At 38.4% G+C, this 16,967-nt stretch overlaps 2 protein-coding genes across 3 annotated transcripts; one reads left to right on the top strand and one right to left on the bottom strand.

Annotated features, from left to right (window-relative positions):
• The first annotated feature begins 280 nt into the window (after nt 1–280).
• Nucleotides 281–7,105, top strand: tedc1 (tubulin epsilon and delta complex 1). 2 transcript variants are annotated; one of them, XM_029461381.1, is made up of 9 exons: nt 281–386; nt 489–645; nt 2,236–2,320; nt 2,521–2,738; nt 2,848–2,985; nt 3,279–3,350; nt 4,032–4,118; nt 4,491–4,634; nt 6,680–7,105. In XM_029461381.1, the coding sequence occupies exons 2-9, from the start codon at nt 502–504 to the stop codon at nt 7,040–7,042; spliced, it is 1,251 nt and encodes a 416-aa protein (XP_029317241.1). In that variant the 5' UTR covers nt 281–386; nt 489–501; the 3' UTR covers nt 7,043–7,105. The 2 variants fall into 2 exon arrangements, with proteins under 2 accessions (XP_029317241.1, XP_029317240.1); XM_029461380.1 differs by having other exon boundaries at nt 285–645.
• Nucleotides 7,106–7,974: 869 nt separating this feature from the next.
• On the bottom strand, nt 7,975–12,865 carry pth2 (parathyroid hormone 2). Its single transcript, XM_029461382.1, has 4 exons — nt 12,756–12,865; nt 11,801–11,905; nt 11,376–11,552; nt 7,975–8,224 (listed from the first exon to the last, which is right to left on the bottom strand). The coding sequence occupies exons 2-4, from the start codon at nt 11,902–11,904 to the stop codon at nt 8,047–8,049; spliced, it is 459 nt and encodes a 152-aa protein (XP_029317242.1). The 5' UTR covers nt 11,905; nt 12,756–12,865; the 3' UTR covers nt 7,975–8,046.
• Between the last annotated feature and the right edge of the window lie 4,102 nt (nt 12,866–16,967).

Here is a 16,967-nt window from a genome sequence, read left to right as displayed (position 1 = left end):
GACTATTCCACTATTTTAAAATCGGTGCTGATCAAAATAACTTATTGCTCAGTGAGGTTTTTCTTTCTTTTGTTTGTTTGTTTGTTCTTGTTTTTTTTCTTGATAAGGGGAAAGTTAGGTCTGATCCACACTCCAACACATTCCTGCAAATCTGGCAAAAGAAGACCGCATTTGTCGGCTTCATCTCAAGGAGTCGCTGAAATGAGACACCCCTGTCGCGGCCGCAGTGACGTAATCGGTCTACAAATGCAGCCTCCGAAGGCTGCAGCCCATGAATTGAGACACAGCCTAGGTGTTGGTAATGAACATTCACTTCCCTGGCAACGGCCTCGTACCCGGAAGTTGTTGTCTTCGCCGCGAAATATCAGAAGCTCAACTTCAGAGCGGTAGATATTTCATTCGAAATGTCTTTAACCTCTTTAAACATAGCCTCTACAGGACTACGCGTGATTGCTGAGTTGATACAACGTTTGGTAATATGTGTGTAGTGTGTAGGCTGTAATGCAGCGGAGTAAAGCGGCTGTGAGCGTGGAAGTGAAGCAGGTGATTGGAGCTCTGTGCAGACTGCTCGCTGCCACCGGGCTGGAATCTGTCCCCGCACCGGAGAACTTCAGACGGGCTAAATTCGGTGGTGGACTCGAGGTGGTACGTTCATAATCTGTTGTCACTGTCAGTGGTGGAATGTAACTGCATTGTATCAAAACCTGTACTTAAGTACTAGTCTTGGGTAACTGTTACTTGTATTGCATTGTAGGCGGAACTCGGAAGTAATTTCAAAACAAAAGCCCCCGCATAATCCGGTGGGTGGACAGTATGGCAGCACTGGACCCCTACTCCGGTTTGATAGTAGACATCCTCGAGAGGTCGACATATTAACATTAATTTTAACTAATTTTCACTTTTTGCCTTTTCACTCGAGAATCTTTTACCAGCCGACACGCCTCAGTTTCATACCGGAGTGAAGACAGATAAAAGGAGTGAGGGCGAGATGAAGCTTCATGAAGCATTGAAGCTTTCCAGCAAATTGGTTCACAAAAGGGTCATTGTCATTGATCTAATCTAAAACGATACAATCCTCGATACGCGCTTCACAGAAAACTTCCCTGATTACTCGACACACACTCCGAAGCTTCGGCAGAGCACGTAACATCACTATATAAGAGATTATACTCAGCTGCATCACTCTAAAGTGTTGTATTTCTAGTTAACATGAATTATAGATCTAAACGACAAAACGGACCACAAACAACTTTATTCATTTATTAGAAAGATTTTTATTTTAATGTGTTATTTCTCGCATGAACTTTTATTATGGATACAATTAAATTCAGAGAGAGTAGGAGAGTTTATCTGTCATCATGAAACAACTTTTTACATTTACATTCTTATTTTGTCATTTCCATTCAGTCACATGTGAGGCTGATCATTTTTGAGCGTCGGGTTTGATAGTTGTTTGATAATTGCCAGTATTCACAAGACACCACACTCATATTCTGGATTATTAAATAATGAATTTACAATCAGAACATCAATAAATACAGGCGCAATAAATGAATAAGTAAGATAAACGCATTCTGTCAGTAGAAATGGTTCGTGAGCCTCTGAGCAGTTCAAAGTATAAAGACAGAATGCAGGTTGTTATTCATGTGCAGGTGTTTGTTAGACGGGTACCTGCTGCTGCTGCTCTGGCACTGATAACTGTTGGACTTTTATTAGTATAATCACAGTGCACATGTGTGCAGACACAAACTCCATCAAAAGTGTCTACAGCTCTTTGCCACCCCTCATCCCATTAATGCAACTAGTCTTATCACTCGTGGCTCTGAAAGGGCATGAAAGCCTCTCTCAACAGCTTCTGCACTTTCTCTCCAGTAATTCCCACGATATCCAAAAACTTTCTTGCAGCGTTCATGCGTGTCTTTTACCAAGCGAAGGCTTTTGTTTTGAAGTTACTTCAGAGAATTCCGCCCCGCCCCTCGCCCCTAAAGGATACAATGTTCATTTGACCATCTAGTAAACTGAAAAACCCCAAAACAAAAAGCATTGCAGTAGCTTTTCTGTTTCCTGCTATAAGAAAGCAAAACTATTGATCCGAAGGCACACGGATTCAAGAGGCAAGGATACCAGTAAAACAACAATAAAATCAACAGCATGTCCTCCTAAAAAGAAGTGTACAGAGTTTTGTACATATTGTCCTACTATACAGACCTCTTTCTGCTTGCTGTTGTTTCTCAGGAGGAACAGTTTTGGCAGCTCCTCACCGATATCCTTCAGACGTCTGGCATTGTTTCCCGTGAAGCTCGTGCACAGCTAGGAGGAGGTAAGTCACATGGTCTGTTTATTTTCCTAAATCTGTTCATGGCTTTTAATGCTATTTGTCATGAACTGATTTCCACTTAGATGCTTGTTTCCATGATTTGATAACATCCCATTAGACTAACATTTTCGGAAGGGTTAAAAATAGTTAAGTGGACTTGCTGAGTGACAGAATATGTTTTGTCTGTCTGTGTATATTCACAGAGCACAGAGCGCTGGTCGCTGCAGGCCTCTGGCAGACTGGTTACCATGCTGACTGGATGTATGGGCAAGGGGGAGGAAAAGGAGGGGAGGGAGGGAGATTCTCCAGCAAAGACCTCCTCCTGGCGCTTGGCTGGCTTCTCGCTACAGGAAAACTGGAGAAACTGCTGACACAGAGAATACAGCAACTCGACAAAACACTCCTACTCACGCCTACACCTGTAAGTACTACTGGTACAGCCCAACATTATACTGCAAAATCTCTTCTGTATTGGTATATATGTATTTGTATACTTTTATACTCTCTCTCTCTCTCTCCTACTCTGTTAGGTGAACCCGCAGCTTCCAAATGAGTTCCAGTTAGACTTAGCATCTCTGAGGAAACTTCAATGGCTCATTGGTTCTCTGAGATACCAGGGGCGGACGCTGCTGTCCATGCAAGAAGAGCGAACTTGCTTGCTCCATGCTGTGAGAAAATTCCCCTCTTTTCCACATGCTGCCATTCAGTATTTATCATTTGCTGCAATGGGAAACATTTCTCAAAATGCAACAAATAAGAAGTTTTGGAGCATATGTGCAGGATGATGGAAGTCTCCATTCCAAACCGTAGCGAAAGAACACAAGACCTGTTTCCTTCAATGCGACATCCTAAAAGACACAGAATAGGCACAATAATGCTTAAAATTCTAAATATAAGTTATATATAATATTTATATTAAGTTATATTCAAGTCTAACCAAAGAAATCTATATTTTTCTCAGGTTTTCTTTGCCAGCCTTCCCTCCTCTGTATCCTCCACCTCCTCTGATCAAGGCTCAACATTGCTAAGGAAGGTGAGAGTGTGTGCTGTTATTGAAATGAATTCCCAATAATATGCCAAGAGTTAGAGTTGGATAACAAAACATCAACAACTGAGTGTTAAACATTGTATATCTTACTTTCTGGCCACAAGAACATTTTGGTTTTGTAAATGCCAGGGGAAAAAGTGTGTCATGTTCTTTAATGTTTATTCTGTTTAATTGAATTGTCACTTAAGCCTCCAACATAATTGGCTGTCTTGCCTCAGTTGACCAACTGTACACAAAGCGCACTTTCAACCGGGCCACTAAAGTAACCAGCGACCCCTCCCAACCAGCCCACCACATACAGGTCCATCTCGACCAAGACCAACCGATTCAGAAACAGCTTCTTCCCCATAGCAGTCAGAACACTTGACTCTCCTCGCTAACAACAAGTTACTATATACTCATCCATATCGCACTGCAGGCACTGGACCTAACTCATGATCTGTTCATATCATTTCACTGTACACATTTTCACATTCATGTGTTTCCTTTTTGTGTGTTTTAATGGTTATGGCATCTGTCTATTTGTTATTTCTTTGCACTGGAACTGAGCTACCATGCTGAACTATCCATACATCTACCCACCAATCCCTCCATCTCTTTATTACCAAGGTTTTGGCTGTTATGGAATTGGTTCTATGTGAAAAGAAAAGCGTGTTTGTGTTCTAGGACTGTGCTTGTATGCAGCAGCTCTGTGACCTCCTAGAAGCATATCTGAAGTGGAAACAGGTAGAGACAGTCTTCTGGACCTGGATGGTGAGTTAAACACAACCACACAGGAAAACAACAGCACATTTCAACACAGAAGTCATTTCCAACGTTGTGATTCATGATTTTTTTAATGCACATTACTTGATAATTAAAAAGTAAATGTGCAGATTCATACCAAAGAGTATGTGTGACTGGATTTGGACAATATATATATATATATATATATATATATATATATATATATATATATATATATATATATATATATATATATATATATATATATATATATATATATATATATATATATATAAACCATCCAACAGATTTGCTAAATCCTTCTCTCGGTGTCTTCCAAGATGGCAGCAGCCTCCTGTGCCAGATAATGTGACTCAAAGCATGTGTTTGTATGTGTAGGACAGTGTGGTGGATTGCCATCTGACAGATCCTGTTTTCAAGAAGCCTACACATGCACCCAATGGGAGTGCAAGAGTGTGTCACCACGGAAACCGGGGGCTAGAGAAATTGGAGAACATGCTATTGAGACTACCTACAGGACAGGTACACACGCACACACACACGTTGTTCATTCCTACGTATGTACGTATTGTACGTCAGCTAAATTAACTGTAATGTAATTTATGGTTTTGATGATCGTTTTGGAGACATGCAGATGTTAAAGTTGGAAATTAAAGTGCATGAAAAATGTAAAGTCACTATATGAGTTCAAGCTAGGATAGGCTATTTATTTTAGAAGCATTTGTTGAAATTATCTATACATCCTGACAGCAATCAAAAAATCAAACGCTTTGACAAAATAAAGAAGGAATATGTGGCTGATGTAGACCTGAAATAACAACACAGCAGTAACAGCATTTTCTCTAATATATTAATAGACCTTCTCGTCCATTTATATCTTTTCAAACCGTTGCTGTCCATTTTAATACCATCTACCCCTGCTGGCTAACTCCGCTGAAGACAAATCTTTATGGAGTTTATGGAGTGCAGTAGCACTCACATTATCTACATACTGAAATGTCTCAATGCAAATCAATGCCTGGCTAGCTGTTTCCCTCTTCCTCCAGTCTTTGTGCTAAGCTAGGCTATCCTGACTCCAGCTTTTCACTTCACACATAGACATGAGAACAGTATTAATTCTCTCATGTCAAGCTTGCAAATAAAGCAAAATAATGTACTTAATAAAACTATTTCTTTAAACTTTCATGTATTGACAGAGAATACACTTACACATTGGGTTTCATTCATGAAGGTGCGGCGATCAGAAACTATTGCTTATAATTAGTTATTAAAGGAGGGTAACGGAATGAAGGTGTCATGGAAAGTTTGAATTAAGTCTTCATACAAATGACCAGTGAAGTCTATAATACTAACATGAAGATTCTTGAGGTGTGTGTGTGTGTGTGGGTGTGGGTGTGGGTGTGGGTGGAGAGGGGGGGGTGGAAGATTCACAGAGTTGCAGGTGTCAGATGGACATAAGAACACCATTGTACACTTTAGAACATTCTGTCCGTTAATGATGACCTTCAGTGGAGCTTCAGGCAGGGAACAGGGAGTACCTGAAGCTCCGCTGAAGGTCATAGGTAAGTAGTGCCTACTTAAGATAAATTGGTTGAATTTGCTTATCTGTAAGGAGGCACAGGAAAAGTATGTGATGAAAGTCACAGAGATATTCTGGGCAAGACAGAAGTTCATTGAAACATGTATCAAACCCTAAAAGATTTCACATGGACATACGAAATGTACCATTACAAAGATGTGATGGCCAGCTAACCAGAGAATACAGGTTACAGTGACGTGTTGATCGAGGACAAAGCACATGGCAGGGTGGTAGATGATGTCAAGTTTACTGAGAAGATGGTTGTAACTTTTGACTATTCAAAAACAAGTTATTTTGAATGCTGTGCTGCAAGTTGTAGAGCATTACAAAGTAAGGAACGTGCAGGTGATGTTATAACACAATATGTTGCAATAGAGTTACAACATTAAATATTTCCATTAGAGTAATGGAAATATTTAATGTTGGTATTTTGGTGTACAGCTTAGAAGTGATACCCTGCTTGATTTTAGGTGGCACTCTGTGTGCAGTTGGCTACCATCTCTAGCACAGTAGAGTAACTTTATGTTAACACAGCCATAGATGATCTTAAACTTGTACACAATAGTATAGAATTTGGGGGATCAAAACTTTGATTTAGATCATGAACTGTCTGTTTGAATAAACAAGATTACAAATCTGACCACATACTGTATCTCATACTGACTTTGGTACTTTTGGTATGAAGTACTTGGTCAAACTGACACATCAATAGAATAGCAGTCTGTACACAGCAGAGGAGACAGACAGGGAAACACTGAAGCACATAAACACACAAAGTGTGTAACAACCTGCAGCTTTGCATCATAATACAGAGTGGTGCAGATACAGACACCACCACACACTTCTAGTGTGTCATAAGTGATGATTGAGAGGGATTATTTTGAGTCTAAACATTGTATTATACATTTACCATAGTGTTACTCTTTGTAATGATATGTGTGTGCTCCTGCTGTCTATTTCTGTCTCTTCCTTTTATTTTATGCCCCAGAAAGGACAGAGAAGAGTCAGAGAGGCCCCTGAGGACAGAGGAGAAGGACTCTTGCAGTGTAGATCGGACACCTCTTGCCTCCCTCCTCTTCTCTCCTCTTTCCCCTGTCCGCCCTCCTGCCCCCAGGTGTACCGAGCCAGGCTCCAGACTGAGAGGCCATGCAGACACAGCAGCCACCCAGCACATGAGGCCCGCGGTCAGGCCGACACTCCGGACGAGTTTGCAGCGTCTCAGGCTGCGCAGCCGCTTCTTCACACAGAGGCTCTGCTGCTGGAGAGGCGGGACAGGCAGAGACTGGCCAATAGGATGCAGCTGCAGGACATGATTGGCAGGCTGGATGAACTGGTGTTAATACCACCATAGACTGTTTTTAATCCTCAAACTGCTGATTTACTAATCCAGAAATAAACACAATATTGATTTTGATTTTCTCGTTTGCCGAAGCTTCACTTGACATTTGGATGGAAAACATATATAGGAGGAGGACTCTTGATTATATTATAATGATCTTGAGTATTTCCTTGTGATTCTGTCACAAATACTCTTTCAACAACTATAGTTTGTTGTAGAAGAAAAAAAAAAAACTTTACATGTCATTTTTTAAAGAGAACAAAAAAAATGTCATTAATGAACATGTATGTCCTTTGTTTAATCCTCGTATTCACCTGCCAAGGTCTATTCAAGCTAGCTGTAGTGCTGTAAGGGTGGATCAAGTGGAGTAGGGTAAGTGGATTTTTAAACTTTAGACGGAACCGTTTCCCTCCTTTTCAAGACTTAATGCTAAGATAGGCTAACTGCATCCTTACTCTAAATCAGTACTTAACGCAAGAAAGCAAACGAGCGTATCTCCCAATATGTTGAACTACTAATTTAGTGTTTTGTACATTTATTTGAAGGCTACGTAAATGTGTTAATAGACCTTTACAGCCATAACAATACAAAAACGTACATCCTGCTTTTGACTGATGTTAAACTGTAAAATATACAGATGGTTAGAATTTGTTTGTTTATTAGAATAATAATACTATTAAATTCAGCTGTCATACAATCAAACACAAGCTGCAGTCGTTGAAAACATTATTAGCATCTTTATTTATTCATCAAATTGAATAACACCAAATTATTTTGATAGTGAATTTTCTTAGATGGTGAAAGTGCTACAAAAAATATGAACATAATTTTAAGATGCTAAGCTTGAGCACTAATGATACAGCAGGTGTTGATGACTTTTGATGTCTGCAATATCTTCTCGTCTCATAAGGTGATGGACTGAGCAATAACCCAGGTATCCCTTTGAAAAGCTTTGTGCCCGTACAGGGTACAGAAGTGGTTTGATTTTCTGAATAAAGGTTGTAAATACTAAGTGATCATGAAGAGTTAACCACCAGTAGTTTCTGCATGTAGGAGTTGAGCCACTTCTGTCTCTCCATGGAGGTGAGGAGTTTACTTTTCTCTCTGAAGGCAGCATCATCAGCCACCACCATGTTCCTCTTCACCGTGCTGGCACCCTGAGACGACCATTTAGCAGGCCACGCCCTCTCCATGCTAGAAATACACAGACCAGAAGAAATCTCAGACTTGAAAAACAATCCAGGTACCAGAATATACAACAATATAAATATGCTGTTTAGTATTTTCATTTGAACTTAAGTTGACAAACTTGAAAGTTATAATACTAAGACTACCTGTTAAACCCACAATATTAAATCTTCTGCCACTATTAGTCTCAATCAAAACAATAAGAACAGAAAGAGTTTGTCGGCACCATAAAGTGAAATGGGATCATGGGAGATGTCTTTACCACAATTGCCGTTATTGCAGTGACCGTCTCCCGGTTAGGGTTAATCTTTTTTTTTTTAACAATATATTTATTGTTTTTTGGTTTGCAATCATGTTGTGACCATTTACATACAAAACAAATGTGTTTATACACGTGTATGTATGTATGTATGTATGTATGTATGTATGTATGTATGTATGTATGTATGTATGTATGTATGTATGTATGTATGTATGTATGTATGTATATTGTTTGGAATGTCATAAATGAAGAAAATAAATTGATATTCAAATAGATAAATAAGTGTCAGATAAAAAATCAAACATGATGGATTAAAATTGAGCTGTACTATTTCTGGGTATTTAAGGTCTCCTCACTCATATGGTAAATATGACAAAGATAGACAAAGTCTGCAATGTTTTATTATGCTAAATGAAGGTGGTATACAATTTCTTAATTCTAGTAAATAAAGATGAGGTAGGGGGCAGGGGAGTAATCTGGAATAGACAGAGCAATTTTGTGAGTTAATTTTTTTATTATTCATCTGGCCAATTATTGAATAAGGTAAAGATGACCAGCGTTCTACTGATGAGGTAGTAACTTCCAGAAATGGGTCATAATCAATCTGAGCTATTTTATTCACCAGATGTGGGAAAATATCTGTTGGGTTGAAAGTGGAAGCATAAACATAGCATAATCTCTGTGATTCATGAAGTACCATATAGATATAGATATATTGACATTATAGATTTTGAATAATTAACTTTATCTCCAAATATTTGTCCACATGTTTCAATAAGATCTAAGAGTGTGGGGATGGACCTATTTATATTTTTTATATTTAATTATTATAAATAATAATATATATATTTATTTGATATTACAATATTATATTAAAGTGCTATTTTATGTTCTAAATTACCTTCTCAAATTCAATAAACATCAGTATGCATCGTCATCACTATAGCGAATGTTTCTATTTCAAGAATAAATATTAATGGTGATAAAGGACTTCTTTGTGGGCAATTTCTACAGATGATAAAATGTTTAGAGACCTCGCTATTGTAAAGATATTGAGCACTTGTGTGACATTGTGAAAGCCCTGTCTACCTTAAATAAATCTGTTCTAGTAATCCTGTAATCAAAGACCCTGAAGGACTCAGCCCTGGTATTGAACTCACAACCATGCGGTGGAACATCACCACCATTTAATGCAGTTATAGATCTTTCTGTGTGTGGTGTGTTTAATTCCCTGTGGTCATAGTGGGTCTGTTTGAGTGTCAATAAATTGGCAGCTGCTTTGTTAGCTGACAGCTCTTTATACTGACATCTATAGAGCTAGGCTTGTTTTGGTAGAGATTTGTTTAAAAACAAAAAAGTTATTTCCTCATCTAATGTCTTCATTTCAAGTTGTGCATTATTTTTGTTTGGAACTATTAAAACAAATAATTAGACCCTGAATAAAGGCGTTAATGCCTCGCATACTGTGCTCACAGTAGTGGGAAGTATTATTACATTTGTTTATCTTAAACAAAATGTATGAATGTGAGGTACATAAGCCATCCTGGTTGAAAGCACCACTTCAGAGGATTACTCACAAGTTTAGCATCTTTATAAATATAGCCACTAAATTTTATTATTTTGAAAATGGTGTATTGTCTTCCTCGATCTGGTGTGAGTATAATCTAAGCGCGATGGATCTAACGTACAATTAAAGTCACCAGCTATTTTGTATTGCACAGGAATTTAGGGTCATTTTCATTTGGGCCATTCACATTTAGCAGATTTACATTTTCAATTAATAAAGTACCCTGGACCATGATATGTCAGACAAAACCTGCCATCTTTTTCTTATTTTGGAAATATCCCCACTCAGCAGATGGGGTTTCTTGTAAGAAAACTATTTTTGATTGCAAGAATTCTGTCTTGCTCATCACTTGTTTAACCTAAAACCAACTGTTATTCAAACCCTATAGTTCCTTTAGGTAAAATGTACCTTAAAACTGTAATATATCTTTTAGAATCATTATGATAAAATGCATTGATGATAACACGCACACAAATCAACAATGAAATGTGTGCGAGAGAGACAGCATGTCAGCTCAGCAAAATTAAATTATATATATATGAAACATTTTAACAATTATATTTTCTCCGATGCTGTTCAGCTTGTTTCTCTCAACTTAAGATCCAGGCGTCCGATGACTAAAATCCTTTTTCCGGTTCAAATATATTGTTAAAAACTACTATTATCTAAAAAGTCTATTGTAAAAATGTAGTTTAAAACTGGATAAAAAGTCAATTTATGACAAGACAACCTCAACAAGACATATTTGTCATAAATTGACAAATAAAATGGGCCTTGCTGTTGCCTTGTTTGAATTTATTAAAAAAATTAATAAATGAGGAAATATATATATACTTATTAAATGTGAAGCTGCAGCCTAGCTTACCATAAAGACTGGAAACGGTCAAACGGCTAACTTGGCTCTGCCCAAAGGTCATTTTCCACTTTGCTTTTTGTAGAGATTAAATATAATGTATTAATAAGTGAACTTAATAGTGGGTTTGTTAATATTCTCCGGGCTCTAGCTTCATATTTAGTGCCTGAGTGGTATCAATGTTCTCATCTAACGTTCGACTCAATATTGAATGAAACTTTTAGAAATTAAATCAAATAAAGGTTTTGCCAGATGATATGAAATCAGAGTGGGAACAGATGTGAGAACAAATAATGAAATTACTGTAATAGACAGCTAAACGCGCTTTCAATATAATATTAATACGCGGGACATGCTCTGTCACTGAATGTACATTTGTTATCCCTGCTCCTAACATACATTCTCCACCCCAGTTAAATATTCATATTAATTTAATAATAACTTGATAATAGCATTTCCCTTACAATGCAGTTACCTTGCCTCTGCCCTCTCAGGGGCAAACAAATACTCTCTTATCTGTCCTGTCTCACTGTCGGCTGCTGCTTGGAGGCTGAGCGCTGACATCATTTGAATGCTCCAATCACGGAGAGAGATGGAGGGGAAGAGGACATCCCAATCATCTCGTTTATGTTCTTCTGAATCATCAGGACTTCTGGAATGAGATAATATTAACTGTTAAACTATTAAACTGTTCAACTATTCGTTGGGAAAAGTATTTGATTGTAGTATGTAGGGAAATCAAAATTAGTGCAACATATTAAGGAGAAAAGATAGATATCTGAAGTACTAGAAAGTTCAGTTGTCTGTTATTTTACTACATATTCACGTCAAATTGTACTCCATGGTACTATTAACAGTCAAATGTTGCTGCTGCCCTGATGAGGTTTAGTGAAGAACCACCTGAGAGGTAGTCGAGGCTGAGGAAAGCCAGATGTCACCGAGGTCATACCCAGAATGCAAAGCAACAGGAAAGACATACGGGGGAAAGCAGGGAGATCAGACATCCTAGAAAAAAATGGAAAAAAGATGCTTCCTTGAAAATAATACAAGTCACATGTTAACTGAGTTATGTATTTATAATCGTCAAACTAATATACAATAAAATAAAACAAAACAATAAAAACAGAAAAACTATTTTCATCATCATTTATAAATATCAGTATGTTTCTTTACGGTGAAATAAATGCAAAGATCTCTCACATTTCAAGGCTACTTATTGCCACTTCTTACATTGGGATTAGAACAGGTACTGAGACTATCTACATACAAGGTGCTGTATAATACCCCTACAGATGCACTTTATCAACCTTGGTGTCTAAGACTCAGTATACAGTACATTTAAAATAAAGTAAGTAATCATTTCATGATCTCTGTCTAATTCACATGGAGCTCTCTCCAAGGTCTTGAAAATAGAAAAACTAAAATCTACTCAAATTCACGTGACAACTTGGTTTCTGGTTTCATGAGAATTTTGGGACATAAAATGAGCCATAAATGATTGAGGCACTGACATGCTGCTGTGAAGAACCCTTTCAGACTGTGTACTGTGTGTTCAACACAACCAACAAGTGTTCATTTATCTATGATTTTTCAAACAATTTTAATGAGATATGTTTGACCACATAACCAGCAATCACTGCGCTCCAATAAGAGTTATTAACAATACCCTTAACCTTTGGTTAAGTATGTTCTCAGCTTGAGACAAATTCTGTCAATCGACTTTTTTACTTCTTCAAAAACAAATAGAATTTCTGTGAATGAATTCTTAAACCGTTTAGGGAACATAGATTAATAGATTAACATGTAACACAGTTGAAAGTAAAATTAGTTTAATGCAAGTTGGCTGATTTCTTACCTGCTTCTTAGGTGGACGTGTTGGTCTGTCTGTTAAAAGTTTGTAACAGCAAGGTCCTCTCAAGGCTTGACTTTAAAGGTTAAAGGTCAGGCGTCACACAAGCAGAGATATGTTCCAGTGCGAACAACGAATCACAGCGAAAGAAATGACGACTGTATGTGCAGTCAGGTACTTTCTGTTTGTTGCTACTTCCTGTCTTTTCTCAATAGAACGAAGTTTAGATAAAAACTTGGATTTCTACTGTTGCTTTTTTGCTTTTGGACTGCTGGTTGCCTTTGTAAGCTGCTGTGTGCAGGTCCACGGTGGTTGGAAAGTATCTTTTTCTTGTTGTACATACTTATATACCCTGGACTGCAGTGTTTTGACCCCCCATCCCCATCCCCCTAACCCACCCACACATAGACGCAAGCATACACACCCTTCACCAGATGAAACTATCTTTGAGTTTAGCGTGCCAGAGGACAGCCCTAGTGGAAGTGCTGTTAGCTTGTTAGTGTCCTGTTTCAAAGACTGTTGTAGAGAGCCCACCATCTTATTACTGAAAATCATTATAGTGCTTGTGTGTGTATATGTGCAAGTGTGTTCATTCATACTCTGTGGCAGGTTATACACTGGATGTTTAAGGCATTACCGTCTCACAAAAAAAAAATATTTTTCTGGACTTACGTAAGGTTCATAGAATATCTTAATATCCAATATCACAAAACATAACCATTTGAAATACATAAACTAATAGTCCATTTAACCTACAATAAATGAATTGACACTGATATATTATCACCTTTTACCTTGATATGGCATCTTGTTGGCATACAGTTGCCGATGTTTAGCATTGATTTGGAGTCATGTTTGTGTCCACCTGTGTCTCCTTTGAGCTCTGTTTTGGTGTTCACCAACTCCTGAAGGAAATATATGGCTCTTCTGAATGCTCTAGGTTTACCAGCTGGTGCCTAACTGTATCTGTCTGCAGTATGGTGCAGGGCAAGTAGTGTACAGTAGTTCTTTTGGATCTTTTTAGCTGAAAATAGCCTTCTGCTACAGCTAAGAACGGCACTAACAGAGCCTTGAGAGTGAATATTAACCAGTTAAGAGCTTCAAAACCGAAACAATGAGCTGGAAGATGCTGAAACGCTCTGTAGAGCTGAGGCTTCATGTAAAGATGGTGATAAGTCTCTGTTGGTTTGTCACATTACACATTTGAGCCAGTTTATGTAAATCAAATCAAATGTATTTATATAGTCCAATATTACAAATGACACATTTGTCTCAGTGGGCTTTACTGTACAGCATACGACACCCTCTGTCCTTAGACCCTCTGTCCTTAGACCCTCTGTCCTTAGACCCTCACATCACACAAGGAAAAACTCACTAAAAGAAACCCCATAATTAAAGGGGGAAAAATGGAAGAAACCTCAGAGAGAGCAACTGAGGAGGGATCCCTCTCCCAGGACGGACAGACTGTAATAGATGTTGTGTGTACAGGATAAACAACATAGTACAAATACAACATCCATGTGACAGAAATGATGTTGTGATCAAAAAAGAGAAAGTTTGGATGAATCCAGGAAAATGTCAAAAAGGCTTCCTGGTGTCCAGCAGGACCAGGGCAGCAGGCACAGTCACGATTCCTGATCCTGACGTAAACTTTATCAGTGGAAACCTGCCACATGAGAGACACAGAAACTCCGGGGATGCCCCGGATGCTGAGTTAGTAACATACATTTACATAAATGTATACAGATAGAGAGGGAGAGGAAGAGAGAGGAAGAGAAGGAGGAGAGCAGAGAGGTATGCTGGAGCCTAAAAACCAATTGTGCATAAGAGCTAGGTAAACTTCCAAGAGTCGCTGCTCCAGACTCTTGTTCAGCGCGGCTCCCATGTCTCTGTGTGCGTGTATGTCTGTGGAGAGATGTGGTGACCATGATAGTGTGGCAACTGTGCAGGATGCAGACACAAAACTTTACAGATGGTTAGTTGAGATTAAAATGAAGGTCGAGTTGGTGAGTGGGCAAAGGGGGCAAAGGGGATATAGCCCCCCCCCCACACACTTTAAGCCCCTGGCCCCGCGGCTGGTTTGATTCCGTCACAAGATGGGCTCTATTTTTATGTCCGTTGTTTTTATACTCAAAACTAAAATAAATCAAACCAACTCTCTTTCAGCGAGCAGCCAGAGTCGAACATTATTGGACAAAATTTAATTTTGACCAGAAGATTGCACTAGATGAAAGATCAGGGGACCAAAGTTATGACAATTCATCCTCTGGGGCCATGAATGAGTCAGTCGGTCAGTAGGATACAGCAGGCATCCTGATCACATGTTTTTTCAACCAGTCAATGATCACAACACCATATTGCTATTGGTTCTGAGGTTATGACTTAATAATGTGTGTAAGATGAGGGGTTTATAACAAGGAATAATAATGCACATGTAAATAGACTTGAGGGTACTCGTACAAATGTGTACAATTCCATCAAGTCATAAATGTAAGCTTATTTACCAAAGCCAACCTGGTCAAACATCTGTAGACTAAAGTCATCCTTAGATAGATATTCTGACAGTGCTGCATAGTTAACAATTTCCTGCACAGTTCAGTTTAAAAATATGTTCTCTGGCTTCGTTACACCCAAAGGCATCTACAATTTGTTGAGAGAGTTTTTTGACACAACTGTACAAAGACACCTTGTTAGTATGTCAGCATTGAGAAACCCTCCATCTCCAAACATCAGCTTTAGAGGAAGTAATAAAAAGCAAAAAAGGATTTGTCCATTCGCACAATGGAATGGACACATCCATTTTTATTTTTATATATACTTTGCTCCTGGGTCATGAAACAAATTTTGTGTGGATGCCTACTGAAATGGAGACAAGATAAAAGGTGAAATGGTGAAGATTGTGCAGAGTTTGTTAGCATACAGGAAGCTTGTTATTATTTAAATACCTCATTATGGGCCTTGCTGGAAATAATGACCTGCAGACAGGAAGAAGCTGGCCTTAACAATGGCTCTGCTACACACTGATGCTATAGAAGATAACAAGCTTAAGACACAAAGTAGTGTCACCTCACACGACCTATATTCTCAGAAACACTGTCAACTCCTATCGGTGCCATCGCCACTGAATTGTTTTTGTATTCATCAGTTGGAAATGACAATAAACTAAATCAATTCTAGAGAAATATGTTTTTTAAACGATTTTGATATTACATCTTGTTGACACCCTGAGCAGGGAGAAGTATTTGAGTAAAACTTTGAAGTTTAGAATGCTTGAATCAAACTAGTCTGTATGACGTGTCATCTGACTGTCTCAAGGCAAAACTGTTCTGGCTGCATTCCACATCTCTCTCCAGTAATTGGAGATCAAGTGTGCCTTTGTAGCCCTAATACAATAATTTGTAAAATGGTGTTAAGGGTGCACACTTTCACAGTCTCTCCATGCAATGGTATTGCAATTTGTTGTATTTTAAGTTTTTTTTTTTAAAGAATGAAAGAGAGTTCAGATCTTACATAATTTCTCAACGCTGAGCCCATTGCCAACTGCTGCATGAAGGGGACATAATTGTCTGATTTCAGAGAGGTAAGACTTCAAATATGATGGTGTTATTATAAAGCCGTCTGCTCTGTCAAGGGGGAGATTGCGTGCGCGTGCATGGGCAGTTTCTTAGTTTAGTTCTCCCCTCTCCTTTCTTCCGCTCTGTAGGTGTGTGCGCACGTGTGTGTGTGTCAGCTGCGAAGCCCCGCCCATCGCAAAACGGAGCGAAGGAGAGAATGTGAATGCGCAAAGTAAACAGTACAAACTGAAACGTGCACATAAATTAGATCAATAGCATAAGCGTTTAGTTTATTTAATAAGAGAGCACCTGTCAATGTGAAAAGTGAGTTGTGAATAAAAAAAAAAATAAAAAAAAAATTTATTAGAAAAAAACACCTTGAATTTCAGGCAGGGCGCTGGGCTCTGTTGGCGGGAGGCAGGAAACACTGGTGTGATAATGCACTCTTTATAAAGGGTTGATGTATAATAACTAATGGCTTTATTAATCATTAACTAATGCTACTAATGCTATATATGTAGCTAGCACACCATTGATAAGAACACATTTGTGGTTGCCAGCTTGTGAAAATGAATATTGCAACCCTTTTTGAGATATGTTACATACTGTAGAAACATTGTTATGTACCGGAACTTTAGACATGTTAAGTTAAACAAGATACAGC

Source organism: Cottoperca gobio, chromosome 22 (genome assembly GCF_900634415.1).
Source record: "Cottoperca gobio chromosome 22, fCotGob3.1, whole genome shotgun sequence".
NCBI lineage: Eukaryota > Metazoa > Chordata > Actinopteri > Perciformes > Bovichtidae > Cottoperca > Cottoperca gobio.
Note: the sequence above shows the minus strand (reverse complement) of the source record. Positions and strands in the feature narration are given on the sequence as shown.

What these genes read in the sequence shown, in the direction of transcription:
- tedc1 (XM_029461381.1), top strand. Translation starts at nt 502, where the DNA reads ATGCAGCGGAGTAAAGCGGCTGTGAGCGTGGAAGTGAAGCAGGTGATT. An exon ending in GAACTTGCTTGCTCCATGCT is followed by an intron (nt 2,986 to 3,278) that starts GTGAGAAAATTC and finishes TATTTTTCTCAG; the next exon opens with GTTTTCTTTGCCAGCCTTCC. An exon ending in CAGTCTTCTGGACCTGGATG is followed by an intron (nt 4,119 to 4,490) that starts GTGAGTTAAACA and finishes TTGTATGTGTAG; the next exon opens with GACAGTGTGGTGGATTGCCA.
- pth2 (XM_029461382.1), bottom strand. Translation starts at nt 11,904, where the DNA reads ATGTCTGATCTCCCTGCTTTCCCCCGTATGTCTTTCCTGTTGCTTTGC. An exon ending in CAGCCTCGACTACCTCTCAG is followed by an intron (nt 11,553 to 11,800) that starts GTGGTTCTTCAC and finishes ATCTCATTCCAG; the next exon opens with AAGTCCTGATGATTCAGAAG. An exon ending in CCTGAGAGGGCAGAGGCAAG is followed by an intron (nt 8,225 to 11,375) that starts GTAACTGCATTG and finishes GTGTATTTCTAG; the next exon opens with CATGGAGAGGGCGTGGCCTG.